Source organism: Lutjanus erythropterus, chromosome 8, assembly GCF_056507025.1.
Source record: "Lutjanus erythropterus isolate fLutEry1 chromosome 8, fLutEry1.hap2, whole genome shotgun sequence".
Classification (NCBI taxonomy): domain Eukaryota; kingdom Metazoa; phylum Chordata; class Actinopteri; order Lutjaniformes; family Lutjanidae; genus Lutjanus; species Lutjanus erythropterus.
In genome coordinates, this window is record NC_139324.1 from 28,384,991 (window position 1) to 28,405,873 (window position 20,883).

The 20,883-nt window shown below is 40.5% G+C and overlaps 1 protein-coding gene across 2 annotated transcripts in view; it reads left to right on the forward strand.

Moving 5' to 3' along the window:
- The window catches only part of lrp2a (low density lipoprotein receptor-related protein 2a), a 68,932-nt gene that overhangs the window by 3,723 nt on the left and 44,326 nt on the right, over positions 1–20,883 (forward strand). For both annotated transcript variants that reach the window (XM_084725185.1, XM_084725186.1), the window contains exons 2-27: positions 3,426–3,533; positions 4,036–4,158; positions 4,566–4,682; positions 5,095–5,205; positions 5,332–5,445; positions 6,388–6,504; positions 7,112–7,255; positions 7,364–7,483; positions 8,687–8,815; positions 9,233–9,402; positions 11,842–12,065; positions 12,474–12,680; positions 13,134–13,336; positions 13,538–13,678; positions 13,907–14,110; positions 14,748–14,940; positions 15,374–15,499; positions 16,068–16,198; positions 16,419–16,556; positions 16,663–16,944; positions 17,076–17,318; positions 17,602–17,721; positions 18,246–18,362; positions 18,475–18,855; positions 19,834–19,848; positions 20,217–20,465. In XM_084725185.1, the coding sequence (XP_084581311.1) occupies positions 3,426–3,533; positions 4,036–4,158; positions 4,566–4,682; positions 5,095–5,205; positions 5,332–5,445; positions 6,388–6,504; positions 7,112–7,255; positions 7,364–7,483; positions 8,687–8,815; positions 9,233–9,402; positions 11,842–12,065; positions 12,474–12,680; positions 13,134–13,336; positions 13,538–13,678; positions 13,907–14,110; positions 14,748–14,940; positions 15,374–15,499; positions 16,068–16,198; positions 16,419–16,556; positions 16,663–16,944; positions 17,076–17,318; positions 17,602–17,721; positions 18,246–18,362; positions 18,475–18,855; positions 19,834–19,848; positions 20,217–20,465 (4,227 nt within the window). The remainder of the gene's footprint in view (positions 1–3,425; positions 3,534–4,035; positions 4,159–4,565; positions 4,683–5,094; positions 5,206–5,331; positions 5,446–6,387; positions 6,505–7,111; positions 7,256–7,363; positions 7,484–8,686; positions 8,816–9,232; positions 9,403–11,841; positions 12,066–12,473; positions 12,681–13,133; positions 13,337–13,537; positions 13,679–13,906; positions 14,111–14,747; positions 14,941–15,373; positions 15,500–16,067; positions 16,199–16,418; positions 16,557–16,662; positions 16,945–17,075; positions 17,319–17,601; positions 17,722–18,245; positions 18,363–18,474; positions 18,856–19,833; positions 19,849–20,216; positions 20,466–20,883) is intronic.

Here is a 20,883-nt window from a genome sequence, read left to right on the forward strand (position 1 = left end):
ACGTGACAAGAAAGAGATGTTTCAGCAGTAGTGAACAGGTGTTTTCTTAATGGGTGGCAATGGGAGGGCGGCTTATGTTCCACTTTTGTTTTCCCTTATCACAGGAAGTAAGTTATTGTACTCTGCTTTCTCCTGTCCATCTCCAAAGTGGCTTTTTTAGGGTGACACTTCCAGTTATGAGTTTGCATCCCTGCTGGCACCTCTTTTGTGCCATTGTAATTTCACAGTGGGGTTTAAGGCATTGGGGGGGCTTTATTCTAATGAAAATTCCTCTACTGCTCTTCTTTGTTGGGCAATAGTAGGGCGCCCTTATCTTCCTGCATGGATAGTGCGGTGCTGTCTCCTGCTGTGGGTTTAAGTTGCTAATTAGAAAAGACAAGGCTAAAAAGAAGGGAAAGGACAACATCAAATTACACAAAAACACCCAGAAACGAATTAAAAAACACGGATCATCGGATTCAGATTAAACATTCTTAATAGCAGATTTGCACCATTCACACTGGCATTTACTTTCTCTAATGTTGATCGACGTAGTGAAATTGTGACTTTGTCAGAATGAAGACATAGAAATTTGAATTAAGGAGCAGTTACAAAGAAGACGTTCTTTTCAGAATGTAAGAAGAAACCTCACACAAGATAGTGCCGTTGAAAGGTTCAGCTTCAGTGTATCTGTCACCTTTCCCAGAAGTAATACTGTCAGGAAACACAGGCCGCATTTGAAAGCCTCCAGCAGATTGGTTTCTCCTTGGCATACGTGGTTTTAAATTTTCAACCTAGGCCTGAATGTATGGCAGCTGTAAACAACCCGATCTTTTCCAAAGCAGACTTTAATTGTGTTGTTTTATTCATTTGTTTTGCAAATATTTGCTATTTTATTATGTTGTTCCATATTCCTCATTTTAATAAGACAATTGTTTATCTATTTTTTAAACTTTGAAGTTGTGTAAAGACAATAGTGATGTCTGGATTTTCAGTATTTAATTGTTTTGAATTTGACCTTAATTGTCAAGGAGAATATTGAATTTTTGTTAAATAGAGCACATCTCTTCCACATTTGTATACTGTATGCAACACTCTGCTGCCATACTATAGATAATGCTGAAACTTTTGGGATCACTGCCTTGCAACAAAGGCTCCCTTTGAGCAGATTGTGAGCAATTTTATCATTAGTAAACTGAGCAGGAAAAAGGCTTGCCTCCTGGATAGCAGCTGAAGGAGTTAAATATGCAGTTTGTTGGGCTGGGTGGATCGTAAAACAGTTGGGTGGTTTGCTGGCTAATTAACAACTGTTGTAGAAGACATCCATCTCTAAAAAAGAACTCTACATAAAGGAGATGATTAACCTCAGTCTCTAAATATCAAAATAACAGTGTCATTTACACAGTGTTTATCAATCCAGTGGGCTGTTGGTTTGTAGGTAATTCATTCCTCTTAGTTTACCTAAAAGAAGGGATGAAATGATAATCAGTTTCATGATAAAGTGCAATAAAATCTCAGATTTTGTTACCATTTCAAATTTTGATTATTGTAATAATGAGCACAGTAAATACTGTCCAGCATCAACCAAACGTAGTAATAGTCTCCCAGACAGCAATGTGGGTTTGTTTTTCTGCATTGCAAAGGGTATGACGTAATTTTATTATCACTGAGAGATTTCAATATAAATCTTGCTGAAGTGATATAAGTGCGTTTATCAGCACGTTTTGAACATTTTCCGAACATTTCAGGGTTCAGCGTTAATGTCTTTTTTATCTTTGCCTGGTCAGGCAAATATATATAAAATATCAAAAATGTCCATCCCAGTTTTTCAAAATTCAAGGTGATGTATTTGAATATCTTAGTCAGTCTAAAAGCCAAAGATATTCAGTTTAATATGATAATAAATTAAGAAAAGGAGGATATCTCCATGCTGAAAACAACATCTTTGGCACTTTTGCATGAAATATCACTTTAATGATTAATCAATTATCAAAATATTTTAATAGTTTAATTCTTGTCTACCACTGCCCAGTGGGGCAAGCAAGTTGCCAGATTTACTTGCTGGACATGACATTTTTCTTGCCCTGTGCAAGTGGGCAAACTTTGTTAAGTCCTGTGTTTTAACAGTGCCACAATGAGAATAATAACTGTGATAATTTTGGTCACCATAATCATGATATGAAATTTTCAGACTGTTTCATCTCTCCCTATAAGACCTGACATTCTTTGCTCAGGTAAACACACATGTTGGTATAACATTTTATTTCACTGCTTGTCTGTATACTTCCTTGTAATGAGAAACTTCAAGCCATTATAGTGGATATAGTAACTGTGGAGCTATAGCTATGGGATAACTCCAATATTTTGTAAGTGTAGGAAGTTATTTGATCAAGAAGGAAGAATGTTTTGCTGGATAAGGCTGGACAGAGATAGACCACCAACCCCAAGCGTGCACCACCAATCACCACCTCACAGTTCTTCTCACAAAGAATTTGGGTAGAAATCGTTGTGGTACCACCCAGTACCACTATTTATCCCAATTACATTTCAGACCGGACAAGAACAGCATACACCATAAATCAGGCTGTCAGAGAGACAATCAGAATTGCACATTCCTATTTGGACGGGTCTGATGGAGTGCTCTGCCACTGAACTATGCTGCCTGAATCAATCTTTCCTGGAAAACGTCAGGGAAGGTAGAGTGGTGGTACCTTATCTCTACAGATGCCACTCAGTGAAGAACATCAAAAGGAGGCTCAGGATGAGTGCGGTGAAGGTTGTGTAACTGTTGGGGGGGATGGCTGGCACGCTTGTCTCCAAGGCTTGTCAATGTTGTTAACAACATGCTTCATCAGTGGAAGGCATCCCTACACCCATATGCTTTTATGTTTGTGTTAAATATATAGTATTTAATAATTCATCAATTCTCTTTTTTATGACCACTTTTTTAAAGCTTTCCCCCTTGCCTTAAGGACACTGGATAGATGAGATGACAAGTTTTGGACAAAATTAAGTGATAATAATTAGAACTGCACAATTAATTAAATATTATCTTTTTTTTTTTTATATAAAGGATAAAGCATTATAATGAAGTGCTGTAGTGCTGCAGAGATGCCCTGGGCTACAAAGCTTGTTCTCCAGAAGAAAGAAAACATGTTTGTTTTGGACAGACCCCAGCAAATGTCACATCATGCTTGTAATTTTTTTTTCCAGTGAAAATGACAAGTGCAGTGCAAAAATTGTCATTCCACTAATCGTGAGCCATATTGCAATTGATGTATCTGTCAAAATAATTGCAATATATTTTTTTTCCATATCATGCAGCCCTCATAATAATAGTAATAATGTAAAAAGCCTTGATGGAAAACAGTAGGGGTGAATAGCATTAATAGCATGAGCAAAAAGCTTGAAAACTCTGAATTATGTACAATTCTAACTGTGTGCAGGATGTGAGTTGGGGCAGTTCCGCTGTGGGACAGGCCGATGTATACCAGGTGACTGGCACTGTGATGGCACATCAGACTGTGTGGATGACTCTGATGAACACGACTGCCGTGAGTTACTCATTATATCACTCTGTAGGTCTACCTGAGAGGGTTGGCATATATTTGGTGGTGGAAAAACACTCAATGTTACTTAAAAAGTTAAGAATTATCAGAAACAAGCAAATTTCTATGTTATGGGACTAATGAAGTATTATCTTATCTTAAAGTATGAAATATAAAAGTGCTCCTCATTAGTTTAATCTATGACAGTGCATCCAACATATTTTGCAATCCTATTATATGTTTTGTATGTCAAGTCCTATCTGCAACTTAAGTGCTGTAAAATTTAGTTCAGTATGAAGTACAATATTTTCCTCATATTTAGCAGAGCAGAAGTATGTAGTACCATGAGATTAAAACACTGAAGTAAAGTAACTCAAAGTTGCACTTCAGTACTGTACATGTACACGCATGTACGATGTACACATAAAGGATTACAAAATTCATAATGACATAAAGGATTACAGTCAACTGTTGAAAATAATAAAATGATCTGTGTGTATTCCCACAGCTCAGGTAACATGTGATGACAGTCATTTCCAGTGTTTGAGTGACGGCGAGTGTATCCCTGATGTGTGGGTGTGTGATGATGAGGAAGACTGTGAGGATGGCTCAGATGAGAGGCAACACTGCCGTAAGTACATCTTTATGTTGTCAGAAATTGTTCATGTATGTTTATATAAAGTTTTCATGCAAAACAAATGATCCAGTTATCTTTCAAAATAATTTTCATCAATCTGAACTGAACCAATCAGATACTAAATACAGTATCTGATTGGTTCAGTGCTTCATTGGACCTCCTGTGTGTCACACATATTTGAGTTGAATTATTCAAAACCAGGATGTCATTTATATGGCTGAACCATTAGGTTAAATTAAATATTAAATTAAATAATTATTAATTAATATTAATGAAGGTGGTTGATGGGTTTGAACAATGAAATGATTGTTCAGTACCTACAGTATATTTACAGTAAAAGTAAATACAATTTTAAGTGTGTGTAAGAACTATGTAAATAAAACCTTTAACCCTGTCCCCAGCTGGAAGGACGTGCACCAGTGGCCAGTTCAGCTGTAGTAACGGGGCATGCATCCCAGGAGAATACCGATGTGACCGTCTGGCGGACTGCTCAGATGGGTCTGATGAGAGAGACTGCCGTAAGTCTTCTCCAGGGTTGTTTCCTTTTTTTTTTTTTTATCTCAGGCTCCTGTGGCATTTTAATCAATTTGTTAAGATTAAGAGGCTTGCTGACTGACAGAATGGGCCACAATATGCTTCTTGTTGTCAGAGGTTGATTGCAGATTCCTTGGTGGATTAGTCAAGCTGAAGTTCAGCTGCTATGCCATTATTGTGCCGACATGGTAGACTCACAGCGCTACACACTGTGGTAATCTCACAATTGCATAAAGAATGCTGTGGAGGCTGCTGTTGTTATGGTGGTGGCGTAAAATTTTAGTCACTTATCCTTCCCATTCACCGAGCTTTTCACATTTTAAAAGCTGAAAAGAACACAGTTGTCAGATGGCTTTGAATGCACAGTGTTGCACAGATGATGATTTAATCTTTCAGATTACCCGGAGTGTTCACAGCTGAGGTGTGCTAATGGGGCCTGCTACAACCGGACGCAGCGATGTGACCACATACTTGACTGCCGTGATGGCTCTGATGAAGCTAACTGCAGTAAGAAGCCAATTTAGTGATAAACTGAGCCTTTTTTTGGAGCCTTCCAAAAAAGTAACACCATTTGTAGCATGACATCATCACCAAGAAGATCTTTTTTGTCTTTTTGTGTTGTGTTTTCTTTAGCACAGCACTGCAATGCGGGCCTGTTCCCATGTCATAACGGGGTGTGTGTTCCTCAACGCTACGTCTGTGACCATGATGATGACTGTGGCGACCGAAGTGATGAGCTAAACTGCAGTATGTAGCCTCTGTTCTTCTGCCCTCTCTTCTCTTTTAATCAGATCACACCGTAGGGTTGGGCGATACATTAAAATGTTCTAACCAGCCACCATTGGCCCCTCAACCAGAAATTACCCCAGAAAATACTGGGAAATATCCATCAGTTTTAAGTCCAAGATGATGTCTTTAAATGCGTTGTTTTGTCAGTCCAAAAACCAAAGACATTCAGTTTAATATGATATAAAACAGAAAAGCAGGAAATCTTCATATTTGAGAGGCTGAAAACAGCATTTGTTGCCATTTTAGTGTCAAAAATTATTGAAATATTAGTCAATAATAAAAATAGACTAAAAATGTAATCATTTTTTATCATTTGCCCAGTAAGTTGCTGCATTTATTAGCTTAACAAAGTATTTTATTTGCCTTGGGCATGCGGGCAATCCCTCTTGTTGAGCTCTACATATAGCTTCTGAATCCAAGTGTCTTGCTCTCTAAGATGCACTTACAATTGGCTTGTTAACTCATTCATTCAAAGCTGACAGAAAAACAAAATAATACCACCCAAACCATCAGTCCTTCCACTGTTTCAACAATCATCAACTCTGGGTTGGTCGAAATAAATCCTTAATCACTGATGATGTGAAAATGTTCTGGCTCTACAGGCTGTTTTCCTCTCACTTGTCCGCTGGTGGGTGTATATTGTGTAAATGACAGAGAAAGTGTCGCCAAGTAGCAGCTCTCACTCTGCAGACCATTAAATTAGCAAAATAAAAGGACCAAAGTCGCCAAAAACACAACAAAACAAAAGCCAATGGATGATGGCCAATCGCCTATAGCCAATATATTTATCCAATCGCCCATTGTTATCACACTGTGAGCATTTATGATTCCTAATTTCTGACAGATGTACTTGAAACCCTGCTGTTTTCTGTGTGTTAATATTGTCCACTTTATCTGCAGCATATCCTACATGTAGAGGAAACTATTTCACCTGCCCCAGCGGCCGCTGCATCCACCAAGTCTGGGTTTGTGATGGAGAGGATGACTGTGAGGACAATGCAGACGAAAAAGGCTGTGGTATGGAAACACTATTTGAAAATGAGTTGCCATATATCCAGCTAATATTTGCTGTTCGGACTAGAAATGTTAGACATTTGGCTGGTCAGGGAGCACTAGATTGGGAGCTGGGAGCTCAGGCTCTCTGTGTGAACCTGATTCATCTCCAGTCTCCATGGTTGGTTTGGGCTAGCAAGACGCTATGCCTGTGCTCCTTTAAGTGTGTTATTCAAATGCCTCTTTGTGGCACAAGATCGCGCAGCCCCCCAAAGGGCTTTAGAATTCCTCCACACGGCTGTGAAGAGTGTGTGTTTTTAGAGGATGGGCTGCAGAAGCCCTCTGAGCCCCCATGTGACCCCCTCAAAGCTCCACTCCCCTGCATCGATTTAAAGTGACAGTAATTTCCCTGACAATGAAGTCCTAGTCACAATTTTCTTAAGATCAGCTCCACATTCCTGTGGAGCCAAGGCTTCCTGTCCTTAATATGTATGTCAAACACTGAATATCTTTTAATTCTTAACAGTCCAAGACATGTAAAACTCTCTGCTGTCTTGTTTTATGATTTTCTTTTCCCTTTCCTATGTGTAAGCCTGCACAAACAAAGATGCTGAACTTGTTTTGTTTGCAGATAATGTGCAGCGGGAGTGTTACCCAGGAGAATGGGCCTGTCCGTCCTCTGGCTTGTGTATCCCCATGGATCAGCTGTGTGATGGGACAGCTCACTGTCCAGACGGAGAGGATGAAACTAACACCACTGCTGGGCGCAACTGCAGTTAGTACCAACACAGCTAGTGTCAAGTACACACTAGGACATCTAACATCACAGACACTGTTCTGTTGAAGTGTAGTCATTCAGCAATCTGATTTCTCTGTTGATTAGGTATCTGGAGATGTGCCTCTCTGAGCTGTGAGCATCGTTGTCATGCTTCCCCTGATGGAGGGACCTGTTCTTGTCCTTCTGGATACATTGTCAGCAGGAATAACAGTCGCTCATGTATAGGTAGATATCCTTCATTGACTTTACATCATTCTTCCCCAATGATTGAGATTCTTTCTACATATAGACAATTGCAAGGATAAGCTGGCTCAGTAAATGAGGTAAGCAGTAGCTAGGCTGGAAACCTTGTCCCTTTTTCTGGTCAGATCAGATTTTTTTTTGTAAGAGCAGGACATCATTCTGTTAGCAACGTAGATACTAAATCACAGGACACCAGAAGTACTAAGAAAAAACTCAACCCAGATAAGATCTTAAAGGGTAGTTATCCATCAGTTTATTACCTATCATAGATGCCAAGATGTAGATCCCTAGTTTGGAGAAGCAGAGAGGAGTGCCAGCTGGAAACTAAGCAATGTGCTGCTGTGGACAGGGTTAGCCAAGAAATCGTATTTTAGCCACCTAAGAAAGGTACAGCTGAACTGAAAAAAATAATTTTAAGCGTACGCTAAATTTAGAATATTTTCACTGCTTTACCTTGCTATCAGACAACTTGTTCAGAAAAAATATACATGCCAAATATCACTCTCTCCAAAGCAACCAGACTCCATAGTCACCTCATGGATGCTTGGAGTTGCTGGTCTTCCTCCTGACTGATTTTACCTGTGGAGTCTGGTTGAGAGAGAGCAATATTTGCCTTATATAAAGGTGGTTTCCCATTGGAAAGGACTGGCTAACCCCAAGGTAAAGAGGTGAAAATATTCTAAATGTAGCATACATTTAAACTGATACAGACTTTACTTTTTAGATGGCTAAAATATGTTTTGCTGCTGATGCTGTTCCCGGCACTACATTGCTTAGCTCCCTACACCAGTACTCCTGCTGCTTCTCCAAACTGGTGGCATATTGACCACCATCTACTGTAGGTAATACATTGGCCATTGATAAGTACCTCATATAACCCCACTTAAAACAATCCAAACAATCCCATTAACTTTTAAACACGCACAATTCTTATTCTTGCCAGAGTCTATGCAACTCAAATCAGGTTTGCAAGAGCCACAAATACACATAATATGTGCTTTTTTTATTTTACTCAAAAATACAGCACAGTTTGGACTCACTTAAATTTAAAATAAATTAAGTTTTGCTTTGTTAATTCACACATCATTATAGCTTTTTGTTGTTGTCCTACAAGTGTAATTTTGACTGAAACAAAACAAATCAATGTGAATCCTCATCTGCTGTGCTTTTGATTCCATGGTGAAGACTTCGACGACTGTTCGATGTGGGGAGTGTGTGACCAGCTGTGTGAGGACCGCATAGGCTCCCATCGCTGCAGCTGTCGAGAGGGCTACGTCCTGGAGCAGCACAGACACTGCAGGGCAGACATCTCAAGTGAGTGTCATTTCCTCCCTGTTTAAACGGATTATCTTACATATAGTATGCTCCAATTGCGAATGTGTGAATGATCCATCCAAATGAGCCCCATTAGCATAGCCCCCTTTCCTGTTTGCCAACCGCCGTGGCTGCTTTACTGAGCGTCTGCGCCTCTTTCTGGTGCATTGTTGCGTACTGAATGTTGTTTTAGTTAGTCTCTTGCCTTTGTGGAACATAGAAAGAGTGTTGACTGAGAGGCTGACCTCTCTGCCTTTAGCTTGAGTGAAAAGAGTGTGTAATGATAGTGGCTAGAAAGTACTCTACCTTCATTAGTCTGAGTCAGGGATCTGAATTAATGGGCTACATTCTGTAAATTTCCACTGATAACTTCCACTCTGTATTTTTTAACCTGTTGTATTTTTTTTACCTTTGCAGCTGGAGTGCCTTCCTTGATATTTTCCAATGGCAGAGACCTGTTAATAGGTGACATCCATGGCAACAGTCTGCGAACTTTGGTTCATTCACAGAACAGAGGGGTTGCAGTGGGAGTTGACTTCCATTATCATCTCCAAAGGATCTTCTGGACTGATACCATTCAGAATAAGGTGGGCTTTTCCCATTTCCACTGATATTTTACTTATTTAAAAGGGCTGGGTGATATGGTTTATTTAGATATACATATTTTCTCTAAAATAAAATACCAACTGGTGTAGATTAAACAACGCAGCAGTATATAATAGTTAAAATTAACACAACCTTAAACATCTACAACAGTAAAATGCAATAAAATATTGTTGGGAAAAAAAGAAAATTGTTGATGATGTGACAATTGTTGGACTCTGCACCAAATAAACATGTTTTTCACATCTGCTGCACTACAATACTTAATTATAAAGGTGTTTTATGACACATTTTTCCATTGCACTTGGCCATATTGCGATTTGGATAATATTGCAATTATTTGGCAGCCCTACTATTGGTGCTTTCAAAAACTTATTAGCACAGTGAGATTTTGGATAAATAGTCATTATTAATGTGGCTATAAACAAATATAGAACGGCTAGGACAGTTTGATAAGTTCAGAAAATCGCATCTCTCCACTGCAGTGTAGCCTTTAACACCAGGAAAAGACAACATTTATGCCATATCACGATATAACTAAGATGATATCTAGTCTTACATCACGATACTGATAAAATATTGATATATTGCCCAGCCCTTCTGTTTACTACAATGCATATGTCCATATTTGTTATGCATGGGTAAGAGTTTATAGGGAGCAGACCAGTTACTTGTTGGAGGAAATACTGAAGTTAGACTGGAACTGGCCAGTATGGAATTCTTTCAGTTATCCTTTAAACTATCAGCAACATTGATACTATAATAATGGGATAGCTGTTGGCTCCTTTGCGGCTGGGTCATAATGAAGGGAAGTAGATGTGGAATGGAATCCAAATGGCCTAATCTTGAAACCTGTCTGATAGGCTGGTATGATGTTCACATACCAGGGTGCAATTTTTGTAACTCAATCTTGTTGGAGGTAATCATGCTGTATTTGTTTTCAGTGGCACCATCCATCTATATGCATTCTTTGGCCAGCTAGAAGGTTTTTTTTCAGCCTATGCTTTGACTCCTCACTGGATTGAACTGCAGCCACTGGGCTGAAAGGCAGGGACATATCTGTGACTGGGCATCTGTGTATATCAGCCACCTCCATGGCAGAATGTCAGATTAGAAGTAGGGAAAGCACAAACAGGGCATGTGAATGCAACCGGAAAGGTTAAACTACCAGGCTATTTCCTCATCTTCTGTTTCTCTTTAAACAGGTCAGTTGAAAATCCTGCTTTTTAGTCATCTGGATCTTGTTTCAAAAGAAGCAGAGCTGCTAAGAGCAGTACCCCCCACACCAGCTGCATGGTGCCAAGGTTTCCAGTCTGAGAAACTTGTGCCATCATAGTATCAGTAGAGCGGGAGGTTCAGAAAACCACTTTACAGGCTTCACAGAAATGAAACAAGACAGAATCACTGAACAAAAGAAACAAATAATTTCTCTGTGTGTCCTTTCTACTTTCTACTTTCTATGATTTGTTTCTTATTGTTAACTGTACATTCATCCATAAAGGTAACATGCAACAGTCTTTGACAGTCATAGGCTACTCTTAAATCATTTTTTTCTGAAAGGATAGGTTGACATTCTTTCAAGTCTGTCTTACAACAGTACTCACATACCCATATGTACAGAGATGTAGTTTTTGTTCACTGTAATTGTTTTTCCTGGTCATTCTGGTCACAAAGTGATCCTCAATTTAAATTTAAAGCTAATACAAGGAACTTGCATATTTTGCTGCTTTTGAGGCCTCTGCAGGCAAAACAGTAGTGATTCCACTGAAATTAGCTAAATAAAAATCTTCTGCTTCTTTTTAACTGGCTAACTTACTTCTCAACTTTTCCTGTGCAAACGTAAACACAGGATTGTTTCATCTGTTTTTTAAGGGGAGACTCCAACCCAGTTGCAGGCATTAAGAAAAGCTAAACAGAATTAGTCCATCCTCAAAGTTCATCCAGAGCTACCATGAGCAGACTAAGTTAGACAAATCCAAATGGCTATCTTCCAAAGTTACACTCTTTTCAGTCTGATTGCATTATTCTCCCTTTGCAGTGGCTCAGCAAGGAAGCACTGCCCGAGGAAGCATCAACAACTCAAACAATGTCATTTTGAAAGATGCCCACTTGATTTGTCTCAGAATAGTGAAGCCCAAAGCCTTCTAAAGCTAAATTTAAAAGTAATTTATGCTCAGAGCCATGACTATGGATTTTGTCTACCATTACTTACATTAATATCAAGGTAATAAATCCCCTTTTTCACCCGTATGTCTTTGTGGTCAGTTTTAAAATGGGGTACAATTACCTTGACCAGCACTTTCAATGTAGCTACAGTCATGTAGGTATTATATTGAGGTGCACTTGAAAAAAGGTCAATTTATCCTTCAATATATTTCATTTATTTCTAATTTCCTGTCAACAATGGCATCTTTTGTGTACAGGTGTTTTCTGTGGATATGGACGGTTCCGACATGCAGGTGGTTTTAAATGTATCAGTTGACTACCCTGAGAACTTGGCGGTGGATTGGGTGAACAATAAACTGTATGTGGTGGAGGCCAGCGTCAACAGGATTGACATGGTGGACTTTGATGGAAGTAACCGGGTCACACTCATCACTGAAAACCTCGGAAACCCTAGAGGAGTAGCGGTGGACCCCACTGTCGGGTAAGCACATGTCCCAGCCTCCATTCAGTCATCTGTCTACCCGTTCCTGAACCCCACATACAGTATCTGTCATGCTCCATTGGCATGGAATAATGGGGGGTGTGTGTGAGATTAGCAGATTGCCCTGGGTGGATTAGTGAGGAGCAATGTAAGTGATGACCCTCCTTGTAATCCAATAGTGTAGTTTAAGGGGGGAGGAGAGCCAGGTGGTTGCTTATCGTAAATTAATGTACAGCCACCCACTTTGCGACACAGTGCTGTGGATGCAAGACTTAATTAACAAGAGGGAAGTCTCCTATATATTTTTTCTTGAGTGAATACACGTAATGTTCTGTTATCCCAGCTGTACATGGCAGTCCTCGTGTAATGATCCCACTGGCAGATTAACCGTTTAACCTCCTTTCACAGGTATATGTTCTTCTCAGATTGGGAGGCCCTAAATGGACAGCCAGGCCTGGAGCGGGCCTTCATGGATGGCACCAACCGTTATGGGATCATTGGGAGTAAACTGGGCTGGCCTGCAGGTATCACACTGGACATCGAGGCCAAACGCATCTACTGGGTCGACAGTCGCTATGACTACATTGAAACTGCCACATATGATGGCCTTCATAGGTAAATATGTTGTGTGTTATTCCTCAAATATTTGGGCTACACCTGACTGACGAGTTTCCTAGTTGACTAATAGCCATTAGTTCAAGCCATTAGTTGACTAGGCTTTGCATGTTTATGTTTATTATATTATCCGAAAATACATACTCTGGAGTTTGAGTTCAGTGACTGCCTGTCTCACTGCCTGCCAGATTCCATTAACATATTGCTCAATTTAACAATTCTTAATGTCTGCTCCTTCTAAAAGATTGTTAGTGATCTCTTACAACTCATAAACAGACACTTATTCTGCAAAGATTTGGCATTGATATTCTGATTAACACAAAATGTGTAAATAACGCAGAATTTTAGTTCAGAACATTAGAAACATTAGAACAACAGAAACATTAAAATGGGGTAAACAAGTCGATGCATTTATATTCTAATAAATCAATATTCTTAACATTTCTGTGGTAGAAAAACAGTGGTCCATGGAGGTGCTGCGGTCCCACACCCATTTGGCATCAGTCTGTTTGAGCACAATGTCTATTTCACGGACTGGACCAAGATGGCCGTGATGAAAGCCAACAAGTTCACTGACGGCAGTCCTCAAGTTGTTTACAGTACATCTCAGACTCCACACGGAGTAGCAGTCATACATCAGCTGAAACAGCCACATGGTAAGTGAGCCACATTTCTCCTCTCCAAAGTGGTCCTGACGCAGTTCACAGTACTCACTGTTCATTCTACAGTATGATGTAAATTTTCCAAGATTTTCTGTTGTGTAACTACAAGTGTTTCTGAAGGAGCAGCAATAAATATTAGAAAAATCTCCATAAATCATTTCATATAACTGAGATTGTTTTGTTTTTTGTTTTCAGTGCCAAACCCTTGTAGTGGAGACAGAGGTGGATGTGAGCAGATCTGTGTCCTGAGTCATAGGAGTGACAATGGAGGACTGGGTTACCGCTGCAAATGTCGCATGGGCTACGACCTACATGCTGACGGCAAGCGATGTTTTGGTAAGAGAACATTTCTATTATAATTGTGATGATTTGTTTTTCAACAAGTCTTTGTATGTTTCCTGGTTTATTTATTACTTAAAGATGTAAAGACTCACCCAAAACTCACCTGTACAGCAATCAACATTGTTTTTATCTTAATTGATTCTTTCTTTTGTATGATTTTTTTGTGGGGCTGAATATCTCTTATATCTTCTTTCATATGGTCTTCTGATTTTCTGTCTTCAGCTGTGAGGCAGTTCCTGTTGTTCTCCAGCCAGCTGGCCGTGAGAGGGATTCCCTTTAACCTCTCTTCTCAGGAAGACATCATCCTGCCCGTCACTGGATCACCTTCCTACTTTGTTGGGGTGGATTTTAGTGCTGAGGACGATGCTATCTTCTTCTCTGACACAGCCAAAGATATCATCTATAAACAAAAACTGGATGGAACTGGTGAGCATCTTGTTGGTTACTCTATCTAAATTGTTCAGAATGTCCTAATTGCTGTACACGTTCAAAGAATAACAAAGGCATAATAATACAAAGAAAGATATGGTATGGAGTATGAAAAACTATCAGCAGCTAATATCTTTTCAGTGTTTTCTCTGTGCTTACATCCTTGGGTAATTTCTTTCCTAGCAGAGAGCTCTACCATGTGATTCGGCCAGGCTTAGACAGGGAGTTAAGGGAGTGCCTGATGGGGCCGACTGGTACTATGGGGGAGGGAGAGGACAGGAGTATGGACAGTGGAATATGGATCATATAATCAACTTACAACTCAACTAATGAACTGCTAATGATTGAGTAGGACAGACTAATCAAGACTGTTTTACCAAGCAGTGTTATTTAGTCTCAAAACTATCACCGAAGCTGTGGAAAGTCGTTACTAATGTGATAATCCACGAGCAGTCACACACCACACAAAGAAAGAAACACCGCTGCTCTGATCAGTGATGTTGTTTTTGGAGCTGCTCTAGCTTTTTCTGTCCGGTCCACATGGGGAAAATGCAAGCTGACAGCCTATTTATTTAAATGTGTTCCTCTTTCATCTCTGTGTAAAACGGTGGTCTGACTGCTTTGATCTGCACAGGCAGGGAGGTACTGGCAGCCAACAGAGTGGATGGAGTGGAGGACCTGGCTTACGACTGGATTTCAAAAAACCTCTACTGGACCGACCCGCGATACAGAAGCATATCTGTCATGAAGCTGGCTGATAAGTCCAGGAGAGCCATCATACAAAACCTCAACAACCCAAGGGCCATCGTGGTGCATCCTCTCATTGGGTAAATCAATGATAAGGATGGGATTTGTAGCTTTGTATGCTTTCAAGGATAGGGACGTTTCCACAAAAGCAACCACATATGCCTGGTAACACACCTTAAGATGTGCTCACCCACTCAGCATTGTCCTCAAATTAAGCCCCCACCTGATAAAATGAATCCTTATTTATGAACAAGCTTTTATTTCAAATAGCCTCAAAGTCATAAGGCCTTTGTGTCCAACAGCTGAGATTAGTTCAGCCTGAAGGGCAGTATTGTAGCAAACACTAAGAAGTTGGCTTAAACAGAAAAGCTCCATAATGTGGAAGTATCCAAAATAAAATCAAAATAAAAAAGGTTTTGTCAGTCATGTACAGTAGTTGTTTCAAAGTATTCAAAGTAGGCATATCTGTGGACATGTGGACAATGATGCTTGTTGTTTATTTTACTTCCTCAGGTATATTTTTTGGACTGACTGGTACCGGCCAGCGAAGATTATGAGGGCTTGGGGTGACGGGTCACATGCCCTTTCTATTGTAAACACGACTCTTGGCTGGCCAAATGGCCTAGCTATTGACTGGAGGTGAGCCCTGGAGGTTCTAAAGTACAAATGAACACACCCACACATTTATATGATGCTGGATTTTGTGCTAATATAGTCAAAGCAATCCTCAGTCTGCTCTGCCTGTGTGTGTATGTGTGTAAGACTCTTTCTGCAGCTCTCAGACAGTAGAGGAAAGAAAACATTATTTTCTGATTGTTTCACAGCAGTTATGTTCTAAAGCACAAATAAACATGCCCACACCTTCATACAATGCTGAGTACAGCTGTCAGCTGCTTCTGTGTGTGTATGTGTGTAAAACTCTTTTCACAGCTCTCACACACAGACAGCAGAGGAAAGAGGAGGAGAATGCGATGTTACTGTTTATTGATATATTTTATAAAGTTCAGAACCTGTTTTGGCTGGTGGCTACACACTGCTGCCAGGCTGAAGTCCAGAAGCACAGCAAAAGATGATAAAATAACGCAATACAGGCTGAGGGCAGGGTCTGTGCAGATGCAGCCACCACGACACACATTTTCATTGTTTTACCCCGACAGTGTCTTTGACCTATTTCAAACTGTTGCTCTCTGCTTTGATCTCCACTCAGCTCAATGCGTCTGTATTGGGTAGATGCCTACTTTGACAAAATTGAACACAGCAGTTTTGATGGTCAGAACAGGATTTCTTTGGATCGTATAACCCAGATCTCCCATCCATTTGGTCTCACCATTTTTGAAGGTAATAGCAAAAACATTAAGTTCCCTAAAAAGTTCTGGTATAGGACCATGTATTTTAACTAATTACTGTAAAGAGGAAGTTCATCTCTTAGTCATTGACTTGAACTGGTTTATCATTCCTGCTTTAATGACAACTATGTCAAAAGAGCCATTATTGATGCCAGGGGGTGATGAAAGATAAAGTAACTGAGGTTATGCTCTGTTGCTCCTCTTCCATGAAGGCTATGCATATTTTACTGACTGGCGCCTGGGTGGCATTGTGCGTGTGCGCAAGACTGATGGTGGGGAGATGGTCATTATCAGAAGAGGAATCAGCCACATCATGCATGTCAAGTCTTTCAACTCCAACTCTCAGATTGGTCAGTAGCTTTATTCACTGCTCTTCTCACTCCATTATTCATGCGTGGCTGAGGCTCGTACTTGTCAGTCATATTCCTGGTAATTAAACTCCACTCTCCTTCTCAGGTTCCAACCTCTGCAACAGACAGACAAATCCGAACGGAGACTGCAGCCACTTCTGCTTCCCAGCCCCAGACTCACAAAGGGTGTGTGGCTGTCCGTATGGCATGAAGCTGTTGCCCAACCAGCAGACGTGTGTGGAGGACCCTTCCAATGAGCCCCCCACACTGCAGTGTGGAGCCAACTCCTTCTCCTGTGGCAACGGCAAATGTGTCCCAAACAGCTACAGATGCGATGGTGTTGACGACTGCCATGACAACAGTGACGAAGTCAACTGTGGAATTAACAGTAATGCTTTTTTTGTCAGTTCAGTTTATTTGACTGGCCCAGCGTGACCAGAGTGAAAACAGTTTCCTGCCCCTGTTAAATTCAGTTTAACATTGTGACATTTAATCAAGATCATCATCTCTTTTTTTCAGACACCACCTGCTCCCCCTCTGCATTCACCTGTGCCAATAAGCGATGTGTGCCTATAGGATGGCGCTGTGACGGGCACAATGACTGTTTTGATAACAGCGATGAGTACAACTGCCCTACGCAGGTACCTGGAACATGCCCTGCCAATCAGTTTACCTGTTCCAATCACCGGCGCTGCATCCCATATACCTGGCTTTGTGACACTGATAACGACTGTGGGGACGGTTCAGATGAAGCTGACTGTCGTGAGTATCTCTATAGAGTCTATCAACTTCAAATGACTTGGATTTGCTGTAAGACATGTTTTGTTAATTTTAAACACAAAATAGGCATAGACAGAGCAAGTAGCCCAGAGTCATTACAGTGGCAGAACATATTTTTAAGGAAGCAAACTACATGCAAACATGGTAGAGAAAGAACACATTAAAGAAAATATTGAAAAAGGTTGTCAAATGAAACATTTAATGTCTGTAAGTTTATTCAGGGTCAGACAATGTGCATAATGCTGTTTAACAATTTTCTTTGCAGATCTGGGAAGCACATGCCATCCAGGACAATTTCAGTGTCCAGACCACCGTTGCATAGACCCCAACTATGTCTGCGATGGGGACAGGGACTGTGTGGATGGTGCGGACGAGCAGGGATGCAGTAAGTACCTTTATAGATTATAATTCTCTCTCTAATCATTATCGGCTTATATATATAACTCACTTAAGCTGTTTTTACTGAAGTGTATATTTGCTGCAAACTATTTAATTTCACTCTGCTTGTATTTATATTTTATTTTTAAAACTAATAAAATTAGTTTCTGATCAGCTCTATTTGCATCAGATTTCATGACTATATAGACTTTCCTATTATGTAATTGTAACCTCTTTTCAGCTCAGTCTCTCCCTTTTAGATATTGTGAATTCTAAGCTTTATTTCCCCTTTCATTCACTTGTCCAGTCATTCATTCATTAATTCATTCATACATTTAGCAATGCCCTGTTTTGTTACAGCTTAAGTTGGAGAGGTCAATTGAATGCTGTGTAAAATTCAACAAGCATTTCCTAAGCCTCTTATTTTATTGATCTCATTACCTGCGTTGCACAACAACTGAGGTCAGCATGCATACAAAACTGCAGAAATATTGAAGATCAGGTTTAACATACTCAACTGGATTTTTTCAGTCTACAACTGCACTGTGAATGAGTTCAAATGTGCCAGTGGTCACCAGTGTGTCAACTCCTACTACCGCTGTGATGGAGTCTTTGACTGCAGCGATCGCTCAGATGAGCAAGCCTGTCGTAAGTATTTAAATACTAAGGTATTACATAGTCATGCAAAAATTATGCATTTTATCTTATTTTGGACAGTGCTAACATGCTGTTTGTGGTGTTTTTTTTAAATATATCGTAGCTACTAGGCCCCCAGGGATGTGCCACCATGAGACTGAATTCCAGTGTCAGTCAGATGGGAGCTGCGTCCCCTCTACCTGGGAGTGTGATGGTCATCCAGACTGTGAGGATGGCAGTGACGAACACCACGCCTGCCCTCCTCGCACCTGTCCCTCCTCACTCTTCCGCTGTGACAATGGGAACTGTGTGCTACGCAGCTGGATTTGTGACGGGGACAATGACTGCAGAGACATGAGCGATGAAAGAGACTGTCCCACACCGCCTTTCCGATGTCCCAGCTGGCAGTGGCAGTGCCCTGGCCACAGTGTGTGCATCAACCTCACTACGGTGTGCGACAACACTCCCGACTGCCCCAATGGCGCTGACGAGTCTCCTCTCTGCAGTAAGTCTGAACTCTGCTTTCTTAGGCTGTGTTCAGACATAGTCAGGCATTGCGGCAATTAGCCAGAGGGTTGTGTGGCAGTGCTGGGAGTGTTTATTTGTTCTTAGAACATAACTGCTGTGAAACAGTCAGGAAATAACACTTAATTTCTCTGATTCACCAGCTTTCTCACTACCAGTGGTCCATCTCCTCGCTCAGTCTCTGTCTTGCAAGACCACAGCTGGGCGCTCTTTCTCTCACTATCTCAAACAAATGGATACAAAACAAAGGAAGCATCTTGCTATCACTATTTTGCAACATAAACCACAAGCCATACCCAGATGTTGAAGCTGGTTACATGAAATAAACCAAGTGAGGGCAACACTGGGAGATTATTATCGTTTGGTCCATGAACTCCACCTGGATAGCACCCAATTTCAGTGATATTTCAGGCTGACTGTGGAGCAGTCTGATCACTAGCTTGCGTGATTGGCCACTGCAGTATGACATCGGGTTGCATTTCTGCATAAGCTGACTTTCAACGTGGCTTTATTTTTTTCAGTATTGCTTGTGGACCCCACTGCTACAGCCTAAACAGACTGCCCCCATTCAAATGAAATGAGTGGCATCGTCGCTGCAATGCCTGATTTTGTCTGAATGTAGCCTTAGTCAGCCTGGAACATGTTGTTGGTCTATCAAAAAGACTTAATTATTTTATTACATTTCTAAGTTTGTTGGCCTTCTCAAATTCAATTAAATTAATTTTAATATCACATGACAAACGAGATCAAACACTGGCCTGATTTGATTGTATTTGACATTCTCCTAATGCTTGTGTTCTATAAACAGCAGGGACTTAATTTCAAAGAAATTTTGTGTTAATGTTGATCTGTTTGTCTTTGGATTTTTGTGTTAAAATCATGCATGTGTGTGATTTGACCTGTATTAACCTGAAAATGATCTGTGATTTTCCTTTCTTGCCTTTCTCACTACTTTCAGATGAGCCTTTGCCAGGTAGGACCAAACTCTCAATCATTGGTAGAAATGCTGAAAGTAGTTTTGATTCATCCTCAACGAACACATTATCTTTATGAACTATTTTGATACTTATAGAGTTGTTTCAAAACATGAGCCAAGAAAATTGTGTTGTTTGTAGAGTGTGGATATAATGAATATATACTGATAAAATAGTTCTGGCTCAGTAGTACTTCTAAAGACACTTACTGAAGTAGTTAGTGCTCTGTTCATTAATTGTCATTAGTGGATGAATATTAATTGCAAAAAATGGTAGATTTTGTATTTGTGTTGTATAATTTATCATTTCATTGGTTTAAATTGCATTTTGGGGTTCTAAATTGTGCTTTTACCTGCTTTCAACTCAGATCAGGAGAGCTGCTCTGACAACAATGCGGGCTGCACCCATGGTTGTATCCAAGGGCCATTTGGGGCTCAGTGCACGTGTCCTGTGGGTTATCAACTGAGCAATGACTCCAAAACCTGTGAGGATGTGGATGAGTGTAATCCCCCGGGACTATGTAGCCAACACTGCTTTAATGAGAGAGGCTCTTTCCGCTGTCACTGCCAGGAAGGTTACGCTCTTGAAGCAGACCAGCGCACCTGCAAGGCCTCAGGTGAGGAGGGATATGACCTAAACCTTCTGTGCATGGAATATATGGCTTCCCTGGTAGTTGTAAATAACAACCTATGATTTCATAATACAGCAACAGAAATAGTCCAGTTATCAGTTCTACAGTAATTTTGTTATACAGCACATATCTCCATTTTCTCCACTCTGCTAGCTGGAAAGAGCTATGATAAAGGGGGAGCTAGACTGCAAGACTGACACTCTGTCTTTCTTTACCCCTGTCTCTCCTTGCTGCTCTGATTTCTTAAGATAAGACAAATAACATATATGTCACTCACTGGCCATCACTGGTGTAATTAGGACATAATCACCAACAAAGGGCTGTTTATAGGGAGCGTGCCTGACATGAGCTCCTCTTCCACACAGATAACCCGCTGAAAGGCTTTGCAATACAATAGGTCATT